We start from the raw sequence: 17499 nt of genomic DNA, 5'->3' as shown, positions 1-17499 counted from the left end.
GTGTAGAGTCTGTCTCGTGAATGAAGGCATATACCTGCATTTGATCCTCTGCCTATCCTGGTTTACTCCAATTGTTTTCCCAGGGTATGGGCCATTTGCGGATGGGGGGCAGCAATAGACTGGAGTCTTGGGTTTGGGGATTTAATTCTGTGGAAGAGCACTTGCCTGGTAAGTGTACACCAAGTTCAGTTCTCAGCTGGGGAGGGGGGGGGTCAGTTAGAAAAGACTACAAAACAAAAACAAGGCAACTAGCATAGAGTCAAGCATACTTATCTGACTTATCTGACAAAAGAACCACAGATGGTGTTATGACTTTCCCTTTTGTGGTTCCCAAACCATTTGATTTGATGGGCAAAACCAAACAAAAATAAAACCATTATCACAATTACTTCAAATGCTTATTGGAAAAACTGTATCTGGCGATTTACTTGATATGTAATTTTCTTCTTTTTTAAAATTTGGTGGTATGGGGTTTGAACTCAAAGCCTGCAACTATCATTTGAGTCATACTGCCAGGCTTTTTTCAAGACATGTGGTCCTAACTGTTTGCATGGCTGATCTCAAATGCTGATCCTCAAGATGGCCTTCTCTTCTGCAGCTGGCATTACAGGAGTGTATCACCACTGCACAGGCTTACACTTCTGATAGTGATTTTTCTTTTCTTCTTTCCTTTTCATTCTTCCTTTCACCTTCCATCCTACTTTCGGATTCAGGGCTTTGGGACTGTGCTTTTTCGACTCAGGGCTAACGCTGTACATGGAGCCACAGCTCCTCATCCAGCTTTTAGGTGGTTAATTGGAGATAAGTGCTTCACATATTTTCCTGCCCGGGTTGTAACTAGGATTACAGGTGTGAGCTGTTGGCGCCTGGCTCCTGATCATTTTTTTTGTCAGTAGTGGGGCCTGAATTCTGGGCTTGGGTGCTGTCCTTCAGCTCTTCAGCTCAAGGCTAGCACTCTACCACTTGAGCCAGCACCACTTCCAGCTTTTTTTCTTTTTGCTTATGTGGTGCTGAGGAATCGAACCCAGGGCCTCATGCATGCAAGGCAAGTGCTCTACCACTGAGCCACCTTCCCAGCCCCTCCTGATCATTTTTTTTGGGGGGGTCCGGTGGTGGGGCTTGAACTCTGGGTCTGGGCACTGTCCCTCAGCTCTTCAGTTCAAGGCTAGCGCTCTGCCACTTGAGCCACAGCGCCACTTCCGGCTTTTTTTTTCCTGCTTATGTGGTGCTGAGGAATCGAACCCAGGGCCTTAAGCTTGCAAGGTGAGCGCTCTACCACTGAGCCAACTTCCCAGCCCCTCCTGATCATTTTTTAAGGGACACTAAATTTAGCTCAATGTAAAGAAAAGAACGCATTCAAAACATTTCCATGTTCTTTTTTTTGTTTTTGTTTTTTTATACAAGACGGGTAGATTACTTTCATGGTGAAACTATTCTTTAAAAACAATGTGTTTGTGTTCATAAACACAGCAGTTGGGTTTGGGTAAGATTCCGGGGGAGTTAAAGGAAATTTGTATTTCCAGGAAGTGTAAGGGAGGATGCACGGTGCCATCAGTCTGACCTGGCTAGAAACTCGAAGAACTTCATCATTTAGTCTCTGTGATCTTGGGTGTTACTTACGGTGAGTGCATGCAGATTCCCTTCCATAAAGTGAAGGTAAGTGCAACCCAGAGGAGCTCGCATTACAAGGTAGCGGTCCCGGCTACCGATTTCAAGGGTCCCCTTCGCGCCCCCGAGGGCGGCACCCGACCCCAGCTGGGGTCGGTGGGGAGGCGGTGGCGGTGCAGCCACCGCCTGGGAGAGGCAAGGCGTACCTGCCCTGGTGCTGGCGGCTGCGTCTGGAACGTGACATGGAAAACACGTTTAGGAAGCGTTTCCAGGTCCAGAAACCGCACCAAAAAAAAAACCAAACCCGACCCGCCCAGACTTCCGAGGCCTGTCAGCGAGGCCGGTGAAGAGACCTCCTGACGCGACTGAGACCCGCGCGCGCCCGCTCGGCGCTCAGTCTGTGCGTTCGATCTGTTCGGAGATCGTCTAGTCGGGTCTCGCGATGCGTCTTGGAGAGTCGCGAGCGACGGGGAGGGTGGGGCGTGCGGCGACGCCGGGGCGTGCGGCGACGGCGCGCGGCGTTCCCAGAAGCCTGTGCGCGCCCTTCGCTTCCGGCGGGCCTTCCTAGCGAGCGCGTGCGCGGCACCCGCGGTCGAACCATGGCGCTTCACGTCCCCAAGGCCCCGGGCTTTGCTCAGATGCTCAAGGAGGGAGCCAAAGTAAGGGATGGGACTAGAGGACGGGCTGGGAGAGCCGGCATGGGGCTGGCGGCAGCCGGCGGGCAGAATGGCCAACCAACGGGCCGGTCGTGCGGCCCTGGCGAAAGAGAAGATTCTAGAAAAGGAGGGGGTGCCCGGGCCGGCGGGCCGCGGATCCACCGTGGATGTTTCTGTTCTTCCCTGGTCCTGGGGGAGTCCCGAGGGGATCGGCGCGACCTGGGAGGGCCCGGCCTGCGGGATTCGGGGTTCCAGCCGGGCGAAAACGCAGTCTCCGCGGGGGACGCCGGGGCGGCGAGGGCGGAGGGCATGGCGGGGGGGGGGGGACGCCGGGGCGGCGAGGGCGGAGGGCATGGCGGGGGGGGGGCGCTGTGGGAACGGCGGGGCCTGCGGGGAGGGGCCGGGAGCCGGCGATCCGAGAGAAGCGCGGGTTCCCAGCCCGGGTTAGCCGCTCCAGTCACCGCCCCTCGTAGGACGATCTGAATGAGGTCTGGTCCCAGCCTGCCGTAGCCAGCTTGACACCTGCAGTGTAGCCCTCCCCCCCCCCCGGGTCTTGTTTTTTTTTTTTTTTTCCTCGCGTATTTATTTATTTTTTATAATCTTGTGGGCTTTCCCCCTTGCTGTGAGAATCCCAGGCTTTGTGTCTCTGCTAGGCTGGGCACACTACGGCTCGAGTCACGCCCCACCCCGCCCATCTTTTCCTTGGAGATCGAAGCGAATGAAAACTCTTGTTTCCTTGCCCTGTGTTGCAGCATTTTTCAGGATTAGAAGAGGCTGTGTATAGAAATATTCAAGCTTGCAAGGAGCTTTCCCAGACTACTCGTACTGCCTATGGACCCAATGGTAATTGCCACAATCGTGGTTTTAAAACCTAGAGTAAAAATTGTATATTAGCTTTTTTTTTCCTGTACCGATTTTGAGGGTATATACAATATAATTTTGAAATTGTATACCAGTGTGCTCTGCTTTTTAACCAGCCACTCTACAGAAATAGTCAAGTTAATTTTTAGCCTATTGAGAAGACAAAATAACACTGTTGGCATATTTAATATTCATTAGGACAAAGGCTAAACAGTTTTTGTAAAAAAAAAAAAAAAGACTGAAGAGAGACACTCCTTATAACATCTTCAACCAATAGTTGGTTTTAAAGTACAGATTTTTATATTTCTTGTTATTAAGTTGCAAACTGCATAGAAACCAGCAGAAATGTTACAAGATCTGGCATGTCGCTAATAGACATAAGAGATTAGAATGAAAAGTAATGTGGATGTGTGAACAAGAGAAGCCCAAGGGTTGTGGAATAGATCTGAAAAATAGGTGGTTAGAAGTATTTATAATACTGTTGTAAGAAACAAAATACAAGTGTATACTTTCTATTAGTGGATCTTTTTCTCCCTTTTGTAAGGAATGAACAAAATGGTTATAAATCATCTGGAGAAATTGTTTGTGACAAATGATGCAGCAACTATTTTAAGAGAGCTGGAAGTAAGTTACTTCTCACTGCTTTTTTTAGGGGTGGGGGGAGCGGTCGTGGGGTTTGAACTTTGGGCCTGGGTGCTGTCCCTCAGCTCTTCAGCAGAAGGCAAGTGCTCTACCACTTGAGCTACAGTGCCACTTCCAAGTTTTCTTTTCAAAGCCAAGAAATGTTCAATACTTATTTCAGGTTAACTAGCAAAGGACTGTTTTTCCCCCAACAAAGTGACCTTAGGTTTACTGTTTTAGCTATTCAGTTCTTTTAAGTTCTTCATGCAAGAGTTGATTGTAATAAAATGTATTTGCTAATAATATCAAATTGATTTTTTTGGGGGGTCTGGTTGTGGGGCCTGAACTCTGGGCCTGTGTGTTGTCCCTGAGCTCTTCAGCTCAAGGCTAGTGCTCTACCACTTGAGCCACAGCGCCATTTCCAGCATTTTCTTTTTGCTTATGTGGTGCTGAGGAATCGAACCCAGGGCCTCAGGCGTGCAAGGCAAGTGCCCAAATTGATTTGTTTTTGTGTCAGTCTTGGAGCTTGAACTCAAGACTTGAGTGCTGTCCTTGAGTGGTAGACTAGTGCTTGAGTAAGAGCACCACTTCCATCTTTTTGCTGGTTAATTGGAAATAAGAGTTGCACAAGCTTCCCTGCACAGGCTGGTTTTGAACTTCTTTGTTAGATCTCAGCTTTTTCAGTAGCTAGAATTATAGGCATGAACCATTGGTGCTTGGCTTTAGATATTTGTCTCATTTTATAGAGTGGCACTGAGTAAATTATACAGTAATACAGAAGTAGTTAATTTAAAAATTGTGAGTTTGGGGCTGGGAATGTGTCTTTGTGATAGAGTGCTTGCCTAGCATGCATGAAGTCCTGGGTTTGATTCCTCAATACCACATAAACATGAAAGGCCAGAAGTGGTACTGTTGCTCAAGAGATAGAATGTTAGCCTTGAGCAAAAGAACCTCAGGGACAGTGCCCAGGCCCTGAGTTCAATCCCCAGGACTGGTTTTTGCCTGGCACCAATGGCTCATACCTAAAATCCTAGGTACTCAGGAGGCTGAGCTCTAAGGATTGCATGAAAGTCTACAATAAACTACCAGAACAAAGTCAGAAGTGGAGGTGTGGCTCAAATGATAGAGCCTCACTATCCTTGAACAAAGAAGCAGAAGGGCAGTGCCAGGCCCTGACTTCAGTCCTCTGTTCTTACCCCCACTCCAATTGTGGGTTTTGTTTACTCTGGTGGAATTTTGCTTTTTCTTTTTTTTCTTTTTTGGGTCTGGTCGTGGGGCCTGAACTCTGTGCCTGGGTACTGTCCCTCAGCTCTTCAGCTCAAGGCTAGCACTCTACCACTTGAGCCAGCACCACTTCTGGCTTTTTTTCTTTTTGCTTATGTGGTGCTGAGGAATCGAACCCAGGGCCTCATCCATGCAAGGCAAGTACTCTACCACTGAGCCACCTTCCCAACCCCTCAGCTTCATTATTTCTTTCTTTTTTTTAGCCATGGGGCCTGAACTCTGGGTCTGGGCACTGTCCCTCAGCTCTTCAGCTCAAGGCTAGCACTCTACCACTTGAGTCACAGCCCCTTTTTCTGCTTATGTAGTGCTGAGGAACAGAACCCAGGGCCTCATGCATGCAAGGCAAGCACTCTACCACTGAACCACCTTCCCAGCCTCAGCTTCAATTTTGATGTTAGAGTTTATAAAATAGATGGTACCAGGCTGGTTAAGAAGGTCTGGCGCTTAGGTATACATAACCACTTACCTAGTTTTCTTGTAATAGAAGGATATATTTAGCCTCAGGAAATTTTCCGAAGTTTAATCCTTAGGAATACTACAACTTTACCTTGTAGCTGGGCAGGATGGTACACATCTGTAATCCTAATACTAGAGATAAAGAAACAGGAAGACAGAATTTAAATCAAGCCTGAACTACATCATGAGTCTGAAAAACTGTAGCGAAATTGATACTGAGTCTCTTAACCAAGTTAAGTAATGTCTGTTTCAAATGTCTAGGTTTAGTGGTTTGGATGTAAATTTAAATTCAGTGATATGCTGCTGAACCATATTAGGGCACTAGGTATCCTAGATGGCTGTCAAGTGAAGGTGTACCTAGAAGAAGTGAACATGAAGGATTTTATGTTACTTTGTAAGTAGCAGTTTTTTTCACTTGGTGTATTCCCTTTTATGACAGGTACAGCATCCTGCTGCCAAAATGATTGTAATGGCTTCTCATATGCAAGAGCAAGAGGTTGGAGATGGGACAAACTTTGTTCTGGTATTTGCTGGAGCTCTTCTGGAATTAGCTGAAGAACTTCTGAGGATTGGCTTGTCAGTTTCAGAAGTAAGTGATCACTTTATTATTCTACTTATAGTTTAGGATCATTTTATTGGACAACTTGCTCTCGGCTCAGGCATTGTTGTAAGTGTACTTCACATTCGGTCTTATCATGAAGAGTCCTGTAGTGAGGTCTGTTATTTCAAGTGAAAACAGAAAAATCTTGCCCAAGATCTTACAGCTAGTAAGTGGTGGTGTCAGGATTCGAATTTGACTTTGTCACCAAAGTCTATATTCATAACCACTAGGGTCTGCCATTTGTATTATTCTTCAGGTGTACTTTTGCCAATCTTACAATGAAAATAAATGTCCACATACACTGAGTTACTAAAGTAAGCTACTTTTAATTCATGTCAAAATTATGTCATTTAAAGAAATGTTTGGCTCTTGACGTTCAGGTCATAGAGGGTTATGAAATAGCCTGCAGAAAAGCCCATGAAATTCTTCCCGATTTAGTATGTTGTTCTGCAAAAAACCTTCGGGATGCTGATGAAGTGTCATCTCTGCTTCGTACCTCCATAATGAGTAAACAGTATGGCAACGAAGCATTTTTGGCCAAGCTTATTGCTCAGGCATGTGGTAAGTAAATATCACTAAATGAAAAAATCTGAAGTTACAATACCTTTAGTTTCTCTATTGTCTCACAATATATTTTGATATGTTTCATTTCCTCAACAGTATCTATTTTTCCTGATTCTGGCAATTTCAATGTTGATAACATCAGAGTGTGTAAAATTCTGGTAAGTAGGTTTCTTTTGATGATCCTGAAGGTAGAACCCAGGCCTCGTGTCTGCCTACCATTGATCTGTATCCCCAGTCCAAGGTCCATTCTATTTCGTAAAAAGGAAAAATTGGTCAAAACCTAAATTTTATCTTATGACTTAAGTCCTTTTTTTCGTTTTTTGTATATGGGATGGAAGTTGACTTCTTGCTCTGTAATAACAAATTCCACAATGTAATATTAACTAGAATACTAAAATGTGGTTTTGGTGACATTTTTAAGCTTTATATGGTAAAGTGTAATTGATGTGATGTTGTACATTGACCTAATAGTGTAGTTGAATCTGGTTTGCAGAAGTATATGTATTTATATATGTATATTTACATATAAAAACATAGGAGATGTGTATATGTAGATATGTGTTGTATGTATTTTTTTCTGTATATTTATTTCTCGCCTTCCTCTCGTAAGTTTCAGACTTGTAAGAGCAGAATATTTGCTTTGTTCTGTTTCCAGTATTGACAATTTAGCAAATATAATTGCCCCAAATACTTGGTCATTAAATGAATAAATGGCACAATGTTTCCCAGTGGTTCACTTCCACTGTGATTCCTAACTTGAACTGGATGGTTTGTGTTTATCATCCTCCCTATATCCCCAAGGCTTGGTGTTCTTATTTTGGAAAAATATATTTTTGGATATACAGAAGTACCAATCCCTAATGATATTGGTGTTACCTCCTTAGGGCTCTGGTATCTATTCCTCTTCAGTATTGCATGGTATGGTTTTTAAGAAGGAAACTGAAGGTGATGTAACGTCTGTCAAAGATGCAAAAATAGCAGTATACTCTTGTCCTTTTGATGGAATGATAACAGAGACTAAGGTATGTAGCCTTCAAACATTACAAGTAAGCATTTGTGTTGCTTCATTTCTGGTGCTAGTCGTGGGGCTTGAATTCAGAACCTGGGCGATGTCCCTGAGCTTTTATGCTCAAAGCTAGCATTCCTAGCACTCTATCACTTGACTCACAGATAAACTTTTTTTTGATGGTTAATTGGAGATAAGAATTTTCCCTTGGCCTGCTTCAAACTGGGAACTTGAGATCTTAGCCTCCTGAATTAGCTATTATAGGTATGAGTCACTGGTGCTGGACTCACATTTATGTTTTTATTTTATTTATTTATTTTTGGGTCCCGTCCTGGGGCCTGAACTCTGGGCCTGGGCGCTGTCCTTCAGCTCTTCAGCTCAAGGCTAGCGTTCTACTGCTTGAGCCACAGCACCACTTCTGGTTTTTTTCTTTTTGCTTATGTGGTGCTGAGGAATTGAACCCAGGGCCTCAGGCATGCAAGGCAAGCGCTCTACCACTGAGCCCCACATTTATATTTTTAATATGAATTCAACTACTAAATACAAAACTTGAAATATTAATGTGGTGTATTATTGATAAACTGGGCTCAGTCAATATTTAGCAATTAAGAGAAAAAATACACATTCTGTGTATGGTAGGCTTTTTTTGTTTTTTGGTTGGTCATGGGGCTTGAACTGTGGGCTTGGGTGCTGTCCCTCAGCTCTTCAGCTCAAGGAGAGTGCTCTACCGCTTGAGCCACAATGCCACTTCTGGTTTTCTAGTGGTTTATTGGAGATAAGAGCCTCACGGACTTTCCTGCCCGAGCTGGCTTTGAACCGTGATCCTCAGATCTCAGCCTCCTGAGTAGCTAGGATTGCAGGCGTGAGCCACCAGCGCCCGGCAGCATTTTTTTTTTTTTTTTAATGGGACTGGGACTTGAGCTCTAGCTGATGCTTGCTAATTGACTAGTGCTCTGCCAACTGAACTAGGAGGCCTCCCTCATCAGCATAATTCCTGAAATCCAAATTCTCTGTGTGTGTGTGTGTGTGTGTGTGTGTGTGTGTGTGTGTGTGTGTGTGTGTGTGTGTGTGTGTGTGTGTGTGTGTGTGTGTGTGTGTGTGTGTGTGTGTGTGTGTGTGTGTGTGTACACGTACAGGATTGGGGCTTGAAGAGCTTTGCACTCTTACCCAGCTTTCTTGCTCAGTTGTCACTCTTAACGTTTGTACCAATGTGTGACATTTTGCTGGTTAGTTGGCGATGGAATTTTTTCAGACTTTTCTCCATTGCTGGCTTTGAACCACAATATTCTAAGTCTCAGCCTCCTAAGTATCTAGGATTATAGGCATGAACCATTCATCCCTGGTCCAGTTGTTGATTTTGAACATCTTGAGGCATTGGGGACATGAGTGATTGTTTAGTCCACATTTTAGGAAAAATTAGAGGACCACAAAGTAGCTGTTTTGATGATGCTACCTTGTTTTTGTGAAAGACAAAAGCCACATAGATCCTTGCCTGAAATGCCTAAAATAAGTTTTCCAGCTTTTTTTCCTAGTTTCTGTCAAAGAGCAAATTCATCTGTTCGGAGATGAGATACCTTAGCAGCAAAAAATATAACTTATGTCAGTTTTTTATTCTGCTTCATAATACATGCAAACTTTTATGTTTCTCCCAGATCCTTAATTTTATCAATAAAACTATCTTACAACTTCAAACACTAACCTAGTTTTAAAGAAAGTGTTTTGTTTTACCAGGGAACGGTATTAATAAAGACTGCTGAAGAATTGATGAATTTTAGTAAAGGGGAAGAAAATCTCATGGATGCACAAGTCAAAGCTATTGCAGATACTGGTGCAAATGTCATAGTAACAGGTGGCAAAGTCGCTGATATGGCTCTCCATTATGCAAACAAATATAATATCATGTTGGTGAGGTAAGACGTTCATTTTACTAACTGTACTAGAAGTGTTTTTTAAGTATTGAAGCACTAAATAAATTCAACAAACTGATGGGACAGTAGAAGGGTCATGTAAGATATTAGATCGGACAGCAAAAGGACTTACTCTAGAGTGATAGGAAAATGCCTCTGAGAAACCATATGTATGTTTAAGCTGTGAGATATAAAAGCATTGCAGACACAAAGCATTTTCAAAAGATCAGATAAAAGCCTAGTGAATTGCCTGTTGGGTCTATAGTGTGTAAAGTTAGAAAGGTGCCTTTCAATCTGTGAACACTTATATGGGCACTAGACAGACAACTTATGTCTACCTCAGGTGATCTGGTACCTTTTTAAGTTTTATGTGTTCAGTAAATCAGTACTCTTACTCAAAAATTACGATTCTACAAAGTAAAGCAAGAGTGTTCTATAAATACACCAGTTCTCTGGTACTGTAGCACTCTTAAGTCCCTAGAGATTTACTTGTAGAATAATGCTATAAATGGACTTAAGATGTGGCCAGTGCTGGCTAGATGGACTCATTCATAGAACCAGAAAAATTGTCTTAGCCTCAGAACTCAGTGTAATCTAGGTGTGTTCTAAACTTGAGTCAGAGTTGAAGGAATGTTGAATGGTGTGGTTTTCTACTTAATCTCTATAACGCTATATGATAGAATTGACTTCTAAGATGTTGTTTTTTTAAGGCTTAACTCAAAGTGGGATCTCCGAAGACTGTGTAAAACAGTTGGTGCAACAGCTCTTCCTAGATTGGTATGTATTAGAAAATATTATAAGACATCTGAGCCTCTATGAATTTTTATTACAGTAGTCATTTTCTTACAGACTCCTCCTGTCCTTGAAGAAATGGGACATTGTGACAGTGTTTACCTTTCAGAAGTTGGAGATACACAGGTGGTGGTTTTTAAACATGGTATGTATTGTTGGTAAAATGTTTCTGTTATACTTGGGAAATGTTTTCTTTATTTAATCTACAAACATATTTACTCACAGAAAAAGAAGATGGTGCCATTTCTACCTTAGTTCTTCGAGGTTCTACAGACAATCTGATGGATGATATTGAAAGAGCAGTGGATGATGGTGTAAATACTTTCAAAGTTCTCACAAGGGTCTGTATTAGCAATTATATTTAGTAAACTTTCACTGTCTTAAACAGTTGCTAGCTTCCTAAACAGGAATTCAAAATGAGTAGTATATATGAAGCAAACTTTGTCTTCCTTCCTTTCTTTACCAGTTTTTTTTGCCAGTCCTGAGGGTTGGCCCCAGGGCCTGGGTGCTGTCCCTGAGCTTTTGCTCAAGGCTTGCACTCTACCACTTGAGCTGCTACAGTGCCACTTCCAGCTTTTTCTGTTTATGTAGTACCAAGGAATTGAACTGAGGACTTGGCTTCACGCGTGCTAGGCAAATGCTCCATGACTAAACCACATTCTCAGCCCCCAACTTTATCTAATGTTTACGTGTAAGTTGCTGGTGAATCAGACAGCTTCCAAAAATGATCAGTACAAGTAGCTTACAGAAAGCATATGAGAAACATATATATTCCATTTTACATCAGCTGATGATGCATTGTCAAGCCAGATGTTCCCCATCCCTTTTTTTAAAATTTTTATTTTTTCTTACCATCCCTGTCCTCCCATCCTCCCTCCCCACCCCCAATCCCTTCCCAGTTTTGAAGGAACCTTTATCGTTGATTTTGATTATGTTACCTAAAGTACTACTGAAGCACTGTTCTTTATCCTTTATCTGATAGTGCCTGTGAGAAATCCAGGCTGTTACCATTCTTCGTATTGGTCTTTTTTCCCTTACATCAGACCCCAAGTTTATAATGAGAGTTTGAGTAGTAACCACCTGATTAAAACTCCTGAATCTGAAAAGATAGAATTGGACACTGTCTCTTAATGGCCTTTGTTAGTTTATGAGAGCTTGAATAGTAACACCTGATTAAAATTAAAACTCCAGTCTGAAGGAATATAGAAATCTTTCAGATAGAATTGCAGTCTCTTAATGACCTTTGATTGTTGTTTCTCTTTTTTTTTTATTTTTATTTTTTATTTTATTTGTGAACATACTGTACAGAGGGGTTACAATTACATGGGCAGGATAATGTGTACATTTCTTACCAAGCATTGCAGCCTCCTCTTGTTTACCCTTCACATCCCTTCCCAGCCTCCCCCCTTCCCCCCAATCCCAATCCTTCTCCACCCACCCCTTCCCCCCACCCCCTCACCCGCACCGACGTTGTAAAGCTCGTTTGGACATGACAACTTGTACTTCTGTTGTTTCTCTTTAACAACTTTGTTGTTTCGCTTTAACAACTTAATAGGATAAACGTCTTGTACCTGGAGGTGGAGCAACAGAAATTGAATTGGCCAAACAAATAACATCATATGGAGAGGTATAGCTTTTTCTGAATATATTGCCTTTATTTTGAAACTTTTCTTGAATAAAATACAGTAATGAGCCCATTTTGTTTTAGACATGTCCTGGACTTGAACAATATGCCATTAAGAAGTTTGCTGAAGCATTTGAAGCTATTCCACGGGCACTAGCAGAAAACTCTGGAGTTAAGGCCAATGAAGTCATCTCTAAACTTTATGCTGTGCACCAAGAAGGAAATAAAAATGTTGGAATAGATATTGAGGTATTTGAAAAAATAGTGAACTTAAATTGCTTTGTTTTGTGAATAAATAATTAAGAATAAAGACTGCATTATATGTAAAAGTCAACAGGTAGCTATGGCTAGGAGCCTGCTGTAATCCTAGGTACTTCAGAGACTGAGATCTGAGAAACACTGTTCAAAGCCAGCCCAGGGAGGAAAGTCCATGAGACTAACCACCAAAAAGTTGAAAGTGTGTATAACTGTCACACTAGTAGAGTGCCAGCCTGGAGTGCAATAGTCAAGACAGTGTCCAGGCCCTGAATTCAAGCCCTAAGACGAGTATACCAAAAAAATAGATTGGTTTAGGAGCAGTTGATTACTTAATAGTTCTTAGTTTATTTGGTTCTCCTGGTATGAATGAAAGCCTTTTATAGAGATCCCTTGTCTGTTTTTAGGAACCACATAAATTTTTTGTTTCTGAGTATATGTATTTCCACATGAAAAATTTTTTTTAATGAAGTCTAGCCTGGTACTTCATACTTCCAAGCCTAGTTGAGTTCAGGAGGGTTGTGGTCAACCTGGGCAAAAAGTTAATGACCCCATCTCAACCAGTAAAAAGCTGGGTCTGGTGGTGTACATTGTCATCTCAGCAATGCAGAAAGCATAAATAGGAAGGTCTTAGTCTTGGTCATCCCAGGCATAAGGCAAGAGCCTGCCTCAAAGATAACAGCAAAAAAGCTGGAGATGGCTCAGATGGTAAAGTTGTCTGCATAGCAAGCACAAGACTTGAGTTCAGACCCACAGTAAGTACCAAAAAAGATTTTTGGTGTTTATGGTTTGTTACATTTTGAGGGGGAGGGGGTACATTTTGTGTTTCTGTGTGCCAGTGTAGGGACTAGAACTTGGCCTGGAATTCTCCCTTGGCTATTCCCCCGAAGGCTGGCACTATCCATGAACCACAATTTCATTTCAAGCTTTTTGCTTATTAATTTAAGATAAAGAGTCTCATGGACTTTTTGTGTTTGATCTGACTTCAGATCTGGATCCTCAGATTTCGGCTTCCTAAGTGCTACAGGTGTGAGCAGCCACTGCCCCCTGGCAAGATTTTGTTTGTAATGAAGGAATGGAATTGTTTTGTGTTGACAGGCTGAAGTTCCTGCTGTAAAAGACATGTTGGAAGCTGGGATCTTAGATACTTATCTGGGCAAATACTGGGCTATTAAGTTGGCCACTAATGCTGCAGTCACTGTACTTAGAGTGGATCAGGTGAGTGAAAAGTTAAATTCTGCACATTAAAAATAATGATTTATGGTTTAATAGTGTACTCAGAAGTAGAATGTAATAATGCTGATTATAATGAAAGGAATATTACATCTAGAGATGTTAAAGTGGCCCTCCAATTATAAGTTGTATTGCATGTGTTAACACACACGGTTTAAAATGAAAGTCCAGTAAAAGAAACATTTGCCAATTTTCATTTGGCAAAGTGTAAGTAGAAGAAATTTCATTGATTGAGTTCTCTAGCTTTGGAATACCTATATACAAATTCTCTAGATAGTAAGCTCTAATATGTGATATTAATATGGGAAAATAAGGAAACATCTACTAAGTAGATATTGTAGGTACAAACCTTAAGGAAAATGAAATCTCTTGCTCATGGAAGTGAGGACCTAATCATTTAATTTTTCTGTTATGATGTATTGTTTCAGTACTGACAAATCTTTCGTTTTATGCCTACCTTTTTGCATTATTTATAGTGAAGGCTATTCTTGATACTTAAAACTTACTATTTTTAGTAAAGTTGAATGCATTTGCTCACAAAACTAGATGAAATTATTAGACAATCAACTGTTTATACCTAATTGCTTGAATTACAATATATATCGACAAAGTGAAAATTTGGCCAAATTAAACTGAAGAAGTTCTCCAAGAAAATCAGAAGACATTTCTAAGCACTTACGTGTCAGTTTTAGAGTAAAACAAACTTTGTGGGTAAGAGCGAACTTTGATGACCAGAAATGGAATTATTGTTCAGTATTAACTTACTTACTAGAAAGAAGTAGAGGGATAGGCTGACAACTTGCCTAGCACATGTAAGCTTAGTTTGGATCCCAAGTACCACCAGTAATGTAAAAAGAAAAAGTACTGGAGGTGTGTGTACCAGATGTGTTAGAAGAGATTCCTATGATTGCTTAAAAATAAATTTCAGTCACAAGCCGGTGGCTCACATCTATCATACTAGATACACAGGAAGCTGAGGTCTGAGGATCATGGTTCAAAGCCAGCCTGGGCAGAAAAGTCCCCATGAGATCTTAACCTCCAATTAACCACCAAAAAGCTAGAAGTGGAGCTATGCCTTGAAGTGAAAGGGCATTAGTCTTGAGCAGAAAAGCTCAGGGACAGTGCCAAGTTTCAAGCCCCATGCTTGAGGGAGGAGGGGGAGTGCTATACTGTGTCAAGTTAGCACCTGTGAGATACACTAAAGAGAGAGTGAAGTTACTAAGGGAACTGGGTAGTTGGTTTCATATAAGCCCTTCCTGCTGTTTGACTAGTTTACCAAAAGAACTAGAAACCATAGCATTAAGCCTTGTATTTATCAACTACTTTAGATAATAATGGCAAAACTGGCAGGTGGACCTAAACCTCCTAAGCCACAAGGAAACTGGGATAAAGATGGTTGGCAAGACGAACTTCATGTTTAAATAGCAAATCAGGTGCCGCACTGACTTAACCAGAAATGCATGCAAATATTTTGACATTGAACTTACTGAGTTACCAACATGCATGTCTTGAAATGTTTCTCATTAATCTGTGTGGATTTTGTTGCTGGTTTTCACAAAAAGTAGGAAACCTCATACTTTGGAAGTGGTGTTTAGTTTCTAATAAGGAGTCTAGCAAACCTTGTGCTGTAGTGTTTTGAATGCATTACATAATAAATTGCTTATGTTGAGGTGATCCTTCGTCTTAAACCAGGCTAGTAAAAAAATGTTCATTCTAGAGATGGAGCTTCTAAGCATACTTTGTGGTTTTCTATTGTTACGCAGATCATCATGGCAAAACCAGCTGGTGGGCCCAAGCCTCCAAGTGGGAAGAAAGATTGGGATGATGACCAAAATGATTGAATGGCTTCATTTTTACTGTAGGTGAAGGTTATAATCGTAGTGTAGGAATTGCCTGTTTTCTTACCTTAAATTAAGAAATGTTGTGTTTATATCCTCAGCTGAATAAACGTTACAATTAAAGCCTTACTGAGTGACCTGCTTCAAGCTTATTACTCACATTAGCTATGGGACTTAAGGCAAGTTATTTTGTTAATTAGAGGTCTGTTTCCCATGTGTCAGTCCTGTCTGTATTTGTAAATATGTTGCTGGAACACAACACTCACTTAGCCATATATAGTGACATTGTCAGTGGCTGCTTTCTGCAAGGGAATGCCAGGCTTAAGTATCTGTGTGAGTAAGCAAATGCACCCAAAATGTTTCCTGTCTTGGCCATTAGTGGGGAAAGTGCCAGAACCTAGACTAGATTTCCAGTGTTTTTTCATAGCTCTGGAAATCTTGAGACTTGGAGGTTGACCAGATCCAGTGGGAAAAATTGTAGTGGCAAAGTAGAAGAGATAAAAATATACCTCTCAAATGTACATATCTTAAGATCAGAGAGAACTGAAAAAAGTAAATGAAAATGTAAAAAGTAAAATTTTTGATACTCATACAGCCATGTAAAATAGTGTTTGAAACCTTTGATCTTCAAAGAATTTTAGAAATAATTAGCTTGGATTTTTTTCTATTATAAAGCTGGTATACAATCAAGGTACCTGTGGCTCATGCCTGTAATCTTAGCTGCTTAGGAGGTTGAGATTTGAGGATTATGGTTTGAAGCCCATGAGACTTTTGCTCTAACCACTCAAAAACTGGAAGTGGTGCTGTAGCTTAAAGTGGTAGAACATTAATCTTGAGCTCAGGGACAGCACCTAGGCCCCAAGTTTTAAGACCCACAACAGACAAAAAAAATAATACAGAGGAGTTCCTCTTTTTTTTTTTTTGTCAGTCCTGGGGCTTGAAAACTCAGCCTGGGCGCTGTCCCTCAACTCTTCAGCTTCCCCGAGCTGGCTTTAATCCATGATCCTCAGATCTCAGCCTCCTGAGTAGCAAGGATTACAGGCATGTGCCATGGGTGCTCAGTGGGGTTACTTTTTTTTTTCCAAGTCAGGTAATGAGTTCATTTGTTCTTGGACAGTGTCACCCCTTCCTTCGCTCTCTCCAGTTAATTTTTAGGATTTTTTGTTTGTGGTTGGCAATAAAGGTTTAAATTTAAATCCTCTGCTCGCTAGGGCCATCCTCTACTGCTTAGATGTGCATATTTTTGAGATAGGATCTTGCTTTTTGCCTGGGCACATGCCTCAGTTGAAACCAATTTGCTTTTCTGGTGCTAGAACAACACACAATACAATGTCCAGCATCTACTAAGACTGGTGAGTTCTGCTGCCCTGGCTGACCATTTCCAATCTCAGCTTCCCACAAAGCTAGGATGGTAGTTGTATATCACTGTTCCCATCTAGGGATTGAGTAAGGGTTTCTAGAATTCTACTCAGGTTAGCCTTGTAACATAATACTCTGAATTTATTAAGTAGATTTTTTTTGGGGGGGGGTCCAGTCATGGGGCCTGAACTCTGGGCCTGGGCGCTGTCCCTCAGCTCTTCAGCTCAAGGCTAGTGCACTACCACTTGAGACACAGTGCCACTTCCGTTTTTTTTTTTCTTTTTGCTTATGTGGTGCTGGGGAATGGAACCTAAGGCCTCATGTATGCAAGGCAAGCACTCTACCACTGAGCCACCTTCCCAGCCCTATTAGAATTGTTAGCTAGTTGGTGGCTCAAGATTGTAATCCTAGCAACATAGGAGGCAGAAGGGATCATAGTCAAGGTCCTTTGAGGAATGAAACCAGACCCTTGTGAAATACCGAAAAGGCTGGAGTGGCTGGCTCAAGGGATAGTGCCTGCCTAGCAAGCACAAAGCCTGAGTTCAGATCCTACTGTTACCAAACATCTAAGACCCATTCAATGATTGGAATGCTTATCTGTACAGCAAAGGAAATACCAACCATTGGCTTGTCAGATACTAGCAGAGAACTTTTGAAGACGTTACCATCATTGTCCTCTGTGCCATGTAACTCTACACTGGCTGACCTGAATGAGAAAGGATTTAGGACTAAAGACATCCAGAGGCCTTACCTGGCATGCTGGCATAAAGGGGGACTACTATATTATCAGGTGCATGGCAGAGTGTTTCAGGCACATTTTACCCCATTAACACT

General features: G+C 41.9%; 1 protein-coding gene across 2 annotated transcripts; it reads left to right on the top strand.

Annotated features, from left to right (window-relative positions):
* Positions 1–2129: 2129 nt before the first annotated feature.
* Positions 2130–15435, top strand: Cct8 (chaperonin containing TCP1 subunit 8). 2 transcript variants are annotated; one of them, XM_070030534.1, is made up of 16 exons: positions 2130–2267; positions 3017–3107; positions 3670–3749; positions 5926–6075; positions 6468–6648; positions 6748–6809; positions 7536–7673; positions 9389–9567; positions 10275–10341; positions 10414–10501; positions 10582–10697; positions 11912–11983; positions 12065–12229; positions 13334–13453; positions 14797–14901; positions 15232–15317. In XM_070030534.1, exons 1-15 carry the CDS (start codon positions 2208–2210, stop codon positions 14887–14889), a joined length of 1662 nt encoding a protein of 553 aa, XP_069886635.1. In that variant the 5' UTR covers positions 2130–2207; the 3' UTR covers positions 14890–14901; positions 15232–15317. The 2 variants fall into 2 exon arrangements, with proteins under 2 accessions (XP_069886635.1, XP_069886636.1); XM_070030535.1 differs by lacking the exon at positions 14797–14901 and having other exon boundaries at positions 15232–15435.
* The last annotated feature ends 2064 nt before the right edge of the window (positions 15436–17499 follow it).

This window comes from Dipodomys merriami, unplaced genomic scaffold (genome assembly GCF_024711535.1).
Source record: "Dipodomys merriami isolate MVZ:Mamm:240054 unplaced genomic scaffold, mDipMer1.0.p SCAF_2, whole genome shotgun sequence".
Lineage (NCBI taxonomy): Eukaryota > Metazoa > Chordata > Mammalia > Rodentia > Heteromyidae > Dipodomys > Dipodomys merriami.
This window is presented reverse-complemented; position numbering and strand designations above follow the sequence as displayed.